We start from the raw sequence: 9,837 nt of genomic DNA, 5'->3' as shown, positions 1-9,837 counted from the left end.
GGAGGAGTACAGAAGTACTACATTAACTCTTAACGCTGTGAACTGGACTCTCAATCAGTCCAGATGACTGTGGTGAGAAAGTCCTCTATGTGAGGAGGTTTGTAATGGATATGTACCTAGGGCAAAGAAACCCCCTTCCATTTAACATGAGCTCCCAATATTTGAAACTGATGCACAGACTTCCAAGGACAATTCGTGCAGAAATTGGAAAACTTGTCAAAGTGATACAATTAGGGAAGGGGGGACACTTGAGATTGGGACACAGAGAGTTGATGCACCAGTGTGGATTTGAAGGAGTAGGATATACCACTTGGGCATAAAAGGGTCAAAGAAGATGGGAGAAAAGCAGAACAGCTATTGACTTGGATGATCAGCCATGATCATAATGAATGGCACAGCCAGCTTGAAGGCCAAATGGCCTACACCTGCTCCTACTTGATATGCCTCATTTTTAGAGGGAGCTTCAGTCTGTACTTAAACCATGGCAAAAGTGAGGACTGCAGATGCTGGAAATCAGAGTCTAGATTAGAGTGGTGCTGGAATTTGTGCCATTCTAATCTAAACTGTATTTAAACCATGCTGTACCTGACCTGGGAGTGTTTGATGGAAAAATATCGAGGATGTTTACTCTCCATCTAATCTGTGATTGGGAGTAATTGGTATGAGAGAACACAGAGAGCTTTAATCTGTATACAACCTGTGTCTGGGAGTGACCATTAGGGACGTTTTTGAGTTCTACTGCGTCTCAAATCCACTTGGCACTGATTTATAAGTATGGTGATATTAGTTGCTTGAAATGAGGAAATGTCCTGTTTTCCAGGCACTAATACCGTCTGCCTGAGTAAGTGGAAAACCTCTTCACAAACAAACAACTAAAAGATTAGAAATGAATTCATTAAACACCCACCTCCAAATTCCCCTTCCCCTATCTGTTCTCCCAATGTTAGTTGTTGCATGTTAAGTACCCAGCCAGCTGAAAAGAACAAGGAACACAGTCAATAACAGAAAATATTTATCGCATTCAGTGTGACAATAAAGCACCACATGGGCTTATGATAACGAATCATATTAATCTGACGAATCTAATGACCAACCCCAATCTTTGCTGTCAGCTGACCTCAACTGAGATTCAGCATGAAATCTACAACTGACCTCAGTACCCTGGCAATAAACAAAAACCAAAACAGAACCGACTTCCCTGTGACCCTCGAAACAACTCCAAACAACTATTCGGTGAGTTGTACTATAAAGTGTTTGCAAGTGATTCCAGTCATCACTGGGCAGCCAGTGTCTGTTGAACTTGGCAAGTAAGAGTCAGTGCATGTTGAACTGTGCCCATCAAGAGTCAATTTCTGTTGAACTGTGCCCATCAAGAGTCAATTTCTGTTGAATTGTGCCCATCGAGAGTCGATGCCTGTTGAACTGTGCCCAGTGAGAATCAGTGTTTATTGATCTTTGCCCGGTGACAGTCAGTATCTGCCTGACTGTGCCCAGTGAGAGTCAGTGCCTATTGATCTGTTCCCAGTGAGAGTCAGTGTGTGTTAAACCGTGCCCAATGAGAATCAGTGTTTGTTGATCTCTGTCCAGCGAGAGTCAGTGCCTGTCCCACTGTGCCCAGTGAGAGTCGGTATTGAATGAACTGGTAGAAACCTATAGAGGCAGGATTAAAAAAATACAAAAATCTGTCCTGTGGGAGACACTGTTTCTAAAATTTTTGAAGGTCCAAAGCAAATGAACTCGACACGCTGTTTATTACAGGTCCAAAATGGAGACTCACTTGTTTGTGCTTTCCAGGTTGAGGCAGAGTGGGTCTCATCATTCACAATACAGAATGGAATAAAAACACCAGCAACTGTGCGGGGCTGTGTCACAGATATTCATCAGAGCATGCTCACTTCGAGGTACTTACTTTTCGAGAGCTCCTCTGCAGCTGACTTTGTGCCTTCCTTAAGTTTGGGTTTGGTTAATCTGGTGATAAGTCCACATGCATCTTTCATATAATGCTAAATATAATGTTAAAAAGACAAAAAAAATGCACAGATTTAGACTTGTGATGCTCTACTCACGGGCTTGCTAGCCACCTTGTCAAGATATTTATCCTCTGTAGGTCAGCAGTCACAATGATTAGCATGTGGACAGCAGTGATCCCAGCTTTTAAAGCAATGTACTCTCTCACCAAACCAATAGTTTGGTGCATGAGAAGTATCATCACTTATTTTGCTCCTTAAAAGTAAGGAAAAAAAAATGATGTGTATTTATTCACTAAACATTAAAGGTCAACAGACTAAGGATGTAGAATAAGGTACCCCTACAGCCATTTCCCTTGCACAATTTGCATGATCACAAATCCATCTCTTTTATGGGCTGAACACAGAGCGCATCCTCTCCATAACCAGAGTTTGAATCATGACTTTTATTAAAATCAGTCAGGCAGCTCACTTAAAATTTTGCCTCATTCATTATATTTTCAGAGAATATTCCTCAGAGTTTTACTCAAAACTTCAAGTGCTGAGCTATCTCTTATCTGGATTACAGTTTGACTTGGAAGTCCTGGTCAGTTGGTGGTGCAAACATATGTCAGCAGGAGCCCATTGCTACCCCTGTCAAGGCATCTATGATTCAGGTGTGATCCCGCAATGATGATTGAGTATTCACCCCTGAGTTATTACCCATCTGGAGCTAACCTTGTGCTCATACAACATCTGCAAACATACAGAGCTGGTATGGATTGTGACCAGGGTGGGAACCTCAAGTGCAGTTTCTTCCCTTTCCCAAACCCAACAACAGTGTGGCCAAGTGCATTAACCAGATCGCCATCTGGACTGGATCAATCAACTCAACAGAGAGCATCCTGGGCCCTTCCTCTGTGCATTAGTCATTACAACCCAGCCATCATCAAGGCTCTTCAACATCCATTTATGAGAAACTCAGTTGAACAATGGATTAATTAAAATAATCAGGCTGGTAAGTTCAGTTGGACAGACAGTCAGTTTACTGCCAACAACATGAGTTCAATTCCCATGCCAGCTGACATTACTGTGAAAGGCTATCCTTCTCAAACATCCCCCATCGCCTGAGGTGTGGTGACCCTCAGGTTAAACCCCCACCAATTGTCTCTCTCCAATGAGAGAGCAGTGCTGTGGTCTCCTTAGTAGGACTATGGTGACTTATCTTTTAATTAAAATACTCAATACTTAATGAAAACAAAAGGCAAATAACCCTTTCATCAAAGCCATGGCTCAAATGCTAAAAAAGTAACATTTTAAAAACTTTTGTACGATCTATTTTATACAAAATGTAAATATATTTTCGGTCTAATAAATGTTCAAATCTAATAACTGACTACATTAAAAAAAATGCTCCTAGGGTTTGAAACATAAATGTTTCTCTGTAACATGTCTGTTTTCCCCTTGTTTCTCAGTAAACTATGATTTCTTTACCATTGTGTTTGACTATGCATCTGCCATGTTCTTTACTCTAGACTCTATTGAACAGGGTTGACAGTTTAGCTTCACAGTCTACATCGGGTTAAACCAATCATTCAGTTGTCTACATGTTGAAATCTTTCCATTAGATCAGCATACAACGTGTAAAAAAAATGATGATTTCTATGCATGTAAACATCACGTTCAACTGAGTTGCCCATTCAAACTGCTACTGTTAACTATCTGATTGCAATAGGACATCTTTACTTCTGGTGATTCTTCCTACCGCTGCCATCTGCAGTCCCTCTCCCAAAAGCTGTGCCGAGTGGATCAATTGAAATGTTTACTGTTGTAATTGTTCGACTTCTATTACGTATGGCTATGAAGAGTTATGGAACTAAGGCCAGGTTGTTGGGGTTAATTCACAGGTTCTGTAAGGTAAAAACAATGACTGCAGATGCTGGAAACCAGATTCTGGATTAGTGATGCTGGAAAAGCACAGCAGTTCAGCCAGCACCCAAGGAGCAGTAAAATCGACGTTTCGGTCCTGATGAAGGGATTTTGCCCAAAACGTCGATTTTACTGCTCCTCAGATGCTGCCTGAACTGCTGTGCTTTTCCAGCACCATTAATCCAGAAACAGGTTCTCTGAGACCTACGGAATCGCAGAGCAGTCCGAAGGGTCAGGATGAGCCACTCCTATTCTTGTTCCCACATACACACACAAATTTTGTATCATGAGCTAAGTGTGTAATGGTTTTACAAACCCATGTTAAGAGTAGCAGACATTCTTGGTGGCTAGGGGTACCACTTCTGCCAGATATGTTTGGGGCCTAAATGATGTGAGATCCAAAGACCATTTTCAATTTGTATCGTTTTCTCAATCTTTCATTTCTAGCTTGCATTTAAACTAAATTTAGCGCAACATACAAAGAGAGAGCTTGATTTATCTTGTGGTATATTTTGCCATCTGGACGCAAAAGTGGAATTGAAAATGAAAAGTAAGTTGTTTCTCTAGTGGGTGACAGACCACACTGCTAGGTTATACCTAAATGCCAAATTTGAAATTGACCACACATTCTTCCCTCCTCTTTGTAATCAGGCAAGATCCTGCTCACACACGAACTTAGACAAGCAGAAGGCTGGAAGATAAAGCAAGCCAGGCAGCATCAGGAGGTAGAGAAGTCGACTTTTCGGGTGTGACCCTTCTTCAGGAATCGGGGTGGGTTTAGGGGGAGTTGCAAATAAAGGGGCTGGCGGAGGCAGGGTGGTGAAGTGGGGCGAGGTGAAGACAGGTAGAGGGTACGACCTGGTTGGTCAGTGGGAGGAATAAATCCGGTTGATGGCAGGAAGGGAGGGGGAGATGCCGGGAATGGGGAGGGAGGTTTTTTGAAATTGGAGAACTCAATGTTGAGTCCTCTGGGCTGTAGGCTGCCCAGGTGGAAGATGAGGTGTTCCTCCAATTTGCAGTTTGGTTCGTTGTGGCAATGGAGGAGTCCAAGAATGGTCATGTCGGAAAGGGAGTGGGAAAGGGAATTAAAATGGGAGGTGACTGGGAGGTCTGGTCGGCCCCTGTGGGCCCGGCTAAGATGCTCAGCAAGCCATTCCCTAAGTTTATATTTGGTCTCCCTGATGTAGAGAAGACCAACTTGACACTTCAGTTCTAGGGTACATACAAACCTGTACATTCGGCTCATAATGATCCACTCGCTGGTTATTTCCAGAGGAATAAAGAATCACAGTTCACAATGTGATGGCTGTACTTAAGGCAGGGATGGAACCCCATGGGCAGTGCTTGGAAACACACCTGAAATTGACCATGAAATTGTACCTTAGCCATAACCAGGGCTTCCAGAAAGTAGGAGAGAAAATCCCTTGGTCCAAAACTCCAGCTTCCAGACTAGTTTTAAACTCAGACAACGCTGGTATTTGCTTAGACCAAGGCCATTCAGTTCACCATGTCTGTTTTATTATGGAATCCCAACAGTGTAGAAACAGGCCATTCAGCCCATCGAGTCAACACCGACCCTCCAAAGAATATCCTACCCAAACCTCCCCCCGCTACTATATCCTTGTAACCCTGCACTTCCCGTGGCCAGTCCACGAGAGGTTGTCCCAGTGTCCCAATGTCAATAAGATTCTAATAGCTCAGTAAAAGTGGCATTAAATAGGGCCTTTAGGTATATAACTTAGGTGTCTGTTACCAGCCCACCATTGGTAAAATTCCCTAATGATTGGATCACATTAGAGAACGTTATCTAACTCTGCTGTCTGTGTTAGTGCTCTGCAATAACCATTCATCTTGCCCCATTCCTCTGCCCTTTTCCATATCCCTGCAAGTCTATTTTCCTCTTCAAGTATTTATCAAATTCCTTTTTGAACACTAACATTATATTTGCCTTCACCATTATCTCAGGGAGTGCATTTCAGATCCTAACCACTTTGTTGTATAGGAAGACTTGTCCTCATGTTGTCATTGATTATTTTGCCATTCACCATACATCAGTGTCCTTGTTTCTTGACCCCTTCACCAATAGGTCAAGACCATGGTGCTGGAAAAGCACAGTAGGTCAGGCAGCATCTGAGAAGCAGGAAAATCGACATTTCGGGCTTAAGTCCTTCATCAGCTTCTGCCCGAAACGTTGATTTTCCTGCCCCTCGGATGCTGCCTGACCTGCTGTGCTTTTCAAGCACCACATTCTCGACTCTGATCTCCAGCATCTGCAGTCCTCTCTTTCTCCTCCTTTCACCAATGGGATCCCTTTCTGCTTTGTCTGGTCTACTCAAGATTTTGACACTTCTGTCACATCTCCTGACAACCCTCCCTTTTCCACCCCGAACAATCCCAATTTTCCCACTCTATCCCTGTAACTGAAGTTCCTCGTAACTGAAACCACTCCTGTAAATAATCTTTGTATCCTTTCTACGGCCTAGAAATCCTTCTTAATGAGCAGTGCCCAGAATGGAACACAGCTCTCTAGTTGGAGCTGATCCAATGTTTTATAATGGATTCATGATAAGTTCCTTGCTATTGGACTCAATGCCTCCATTTACAACTAAATAATGTATATAACAATTAACAGTTTATAATACGTATATGTAGACTTGACAAGCACAGCAGTAAGTAATATATTTTTAGCAATTCTCCCATGCAATAACTTTTCCATTCTGCTATGTCAGCTGTGAAACATCTGTTAGAAGAACATTTCCTTTATCACATCCCAGAGCACCCAGTGTATTAATATCAGCTCCCCCTCAGTTCACAATAGATCTCTGGACTATTTTTAAACTTCCTGTGTGTTACTTTGTTTAACAATGCCGTAGAAACACTTCCCATTTCTTTAAACTCTGAGACCCGTAAAGTTTCCATTACACTCTCAGTGACTAAAGCAGGGTTGCTACGTTTTAAGGATGAGGGATTGATAATTATCTTTTAATAAAAAAAACCTTAAACAACACTTTTTTCAATGTTTGATGAAGTGAATATTGTAAATATGGGTGGGGAGGTATGGCCTTCTTGGGGATGCTGATAAAATATGTTTGCAAACTCAGTAATTTTAAATTGAAGCAACAGTTTAATAGAAAAGCTGCAAACATTGAATGTCTTTCACTTGTGTTTCTCTCTATTTGCTATAGAATTGATTTGAATTTAAGCAGTAAATGGGTAAGCATTTTCACAATTTTCATTGTGAGCAACACTTAAAGAACTTGCAACAATTCATCAACATTCTGAATTTGATTTTACCAAAAAGTGGGTCTTTCCAAACACATGGGTCCACTTCTCTCTCAAGACAAGTTTATTTTACCTTCCAAAGCTCTTAACACTCTGCTAAGTTCAATTCAGTTCAAAATGTGAACATTCATCTCATAATTGAGGAGGGCTTTCCATCATTTTTCTTGTTCCCCAGAAACAGTACAAGGAAAAGGCCATCTTCTGATACATGACCCTTCTTTAACCTCTAGCTTCCAATCACACTCTTCATTACACCACTTTCTGGTCTACTCTCTTACAGATTATTATTACTCTCTTTGCCTCTGTGAAGGTTCCTGAATTGCTTGTCTAAAGCTTCAAGTTTATTGTACGACTTGTTTGCCATCCTACCCCCAGTTTTGAAATCAAGATTCACCGGAGACAGCTGCATCATCTCCACCCATCTTCACTGCTCCTACAGCTGATGGATTTTTAAAACCCAAACTTGATATTAACCACCAACTGAGGTGATAGGAATGTCATTTCGCTAGTAATCCAAAGCAGATTAACGTTCTGGGGACACAAGTTCAAATCCCACCATGGCAGTTGATGACATTTGAATTCAATGCAAATGACATAAGAAGCTAGCCCAATGGTAACCAGGTAACCATGTTAAAAAAAACTGCCTGGTTCACTCATGTTCTTGGAGGAGGAAATCTGCTGTCCTTATCCAGTTTGGATTACTTGTGACTCCAGACCCAAAGCAATGGTCAATTAAGAAATAAAATACAGGTTCCCATTATAAGACCGTAAGACATGGGAGCAGAAATTGGGCCATTCAGCCCATCTAGTCTGTTTCATCATTCAGTCATGGCTGATATGTTTCTCAACCCCTTTCTCCTGCTTTATCCCTGTAATCCTTGATCCCCTTGATATACAAGAACGTAACAATCTCAGTCTTAAAAATACCCAGTGGCCTGGACTCCACAGCCTTCTGTGGCAATGAGTCCCATAGATTCACCACTCTCTGGCTGTAAAGGTTTCTCTTTATCTCCATTCTAAAACATCCTTCCTTTCAGGTTGTCGGTTTGCTTGCTGAGCTGGTAGATTTGTTCTCAGACGTTTCATCACCATGCTAGGTAGCATCATCAGTGAGCCTCCGATGAAGTGCTGGTGTTTTGTCCCACTTACTACTTATGTGTCTTGATCTGTTGTGTTGGGTGATATCACTTCCAGTTCTTTTTCTGAGAGGTTGGTAAATGGAACCCAAATTGATTTGTTTGTTCATGGAGTTCTGGTTGGAATGCCCGGCCTCTAGGAATTCTCACATGTCTTTGTTTAGCCTGACCCAGGATGGACATATTGTTCCAGTCGAACTGTTGTCCCTCTTCATCTCTGTGTATGGGTACCGGTGATAATTGGTCATGTCTTTTGGTGGCTAGTTGGTGCTCATGTATCCTGGTGGTTAGTTTCCTGCCAGCCTGTCTGATGTAATGTTTGTTGCAGTCCTTGGGTATTTTGCATATGATGTTCGTTCTGCTAGTTGTTGGTATGGGGTCCTTTAAATTCAGTGTGTTTCAGTGTGGTGGTAGGTTTGTGGGCTACCATGATATCCAGGGGCTAAGAGTAGTCTGGTCGTCAGCTCCGAGATGTCTTTAATGTATGTCAGGGTGGCTAGAGTTTCTGGGCATGTTGTGTTTTCCTGTTTAAGTCTATTGTGCAGAAATTAGTGGACTGCACTTATCAGGTACCCATTGTTCCTGAATACATTGTACAGGTATTTTTCCTCAGCTTCTCTTAGTTCCTGGGTGCTGCAGTGTATCGTGGTTCATTTAAATAATGTCCTGTTGGGATGATTGCTCCTGCAGTTGAGTGTCTGGTCAGTGTGTGTGTGTGTGGCTTTCCTGTAAATGCTGGTCTGTAGCTCTCCATTGGCTTTGTATTCGACCATGACGTTTAGGAAGGGGAATCTGTTGTTGTTCTCTTCCTCTTTGGTGAACTTTATACCAGTAAGGATGTTTTTTATGTGTTTGTCGGTTTCTTCTAATTTGTTCCATTTCATGATGACAAAGGTGTCATTCAACTAGTGGACCCAAAGCTTGGGCTAGATCGTGGGAAGGGCTGTTTGTTCTCACCTCTGTATTACTGCTTCTGCAAAGAGTCCTAATATTGGTGATCCTATAGGCATCCCATTGATTTGTTTGTAGATCTTGTTGAAAGTGAAGTGGGTTGTGAGGCACAGGTTTACTAATATGAAGATGCTGTTCTTGCTGATGGAGTTGGTGCTGTCAGGTGTTTGTGTCCTTGGTTCGTCTAGCAGTGAGGCCGGTGTTTCTTTGGCTAGGGTGATGTTTATTGATGTGAATAAGGCCGTCACATCAAAGAAAACCATGACTTCATCATCATCTATCTTGGTGTATTTGATGTTAAGGAATTCCTGGGTTGAAAGGATGAAATGGGTTGCGTCTTCTAATAGATGTTTCCGTTTGCATTGCGATTCCTTTGCTAGTCTGTATGTTGGTGTACCGGGAAGTGAGACCATGGGTCTGAGTGGGGCCCTTTGTCTATGTACCTTTGGTAATCCATAGAAATGGAACTCTGTCTTGTTAATTTCTTGTGAAGGGAAAGTGAGGTCTGCAGATGCTGGAGATCAGAGCTGAAAATGTGTTGCTGGAAAAGCGCAGCAGGTCAGGCAGCATCCAGGGAACAGGAGAATCGACGT

At 42.2% G+C, this 9,837-nt stretch overlaps 1 protein-coding gene across 2 annotated transcripts in view; it reads right to left on the bottom strand.

Annotated features, from left to right (window-relative positions):
* Window positions 1–857: 857 nt before the first annotated feature.
* Window positions 858–9,837, bottom strand: part of LOC122565233 (megakaryocyte-associated tyrosine-protein kinase-like) — a 45,000-nt gene continuing 36,020 nt past the window's right edge. For both annotated transcript variants that reach the window (XM_043720996.1, XM_043720997.1), the window contains exons 6-7: window positions 1,910–2,003; window positions 858–973 (exon numbers count right to left, since the gene is read on the bottom strand). In XM_043720996.1, coding sequence (XP_043576931.1) covers window positions 873–973; window positions 1,910–2,003 — 195 coding nt within the window. In that variant the 3' untranslated portion in view covers window positions 858–872. The remainder of the gene's footprint in view (window positions 974–1,909; window positions 2,004–9,837) is intronic.

The sequence above is a fragment of the Chiloscyllium plagiosum genome, chromosome 31 (genome assembly GCF_004010195.1).
Source record: "Chiloscyllium plagiosum isolate BGI_BamShark_2017 chromosome 31, ASM401019v2, whole genome shotgun sequence".
Lineage (NCBI taxonomy): Eukaryota > Metazoa > Chordata > Chondrichthyes > Orectolobiformes > Hemiscylliidae > Chiloscyllium > Chiloscyllium plagiosum.
Note: the sequence above shows the minus strand (reverse complement) of the source record. Positions and strands in the feature narration are given on the sequence as shown.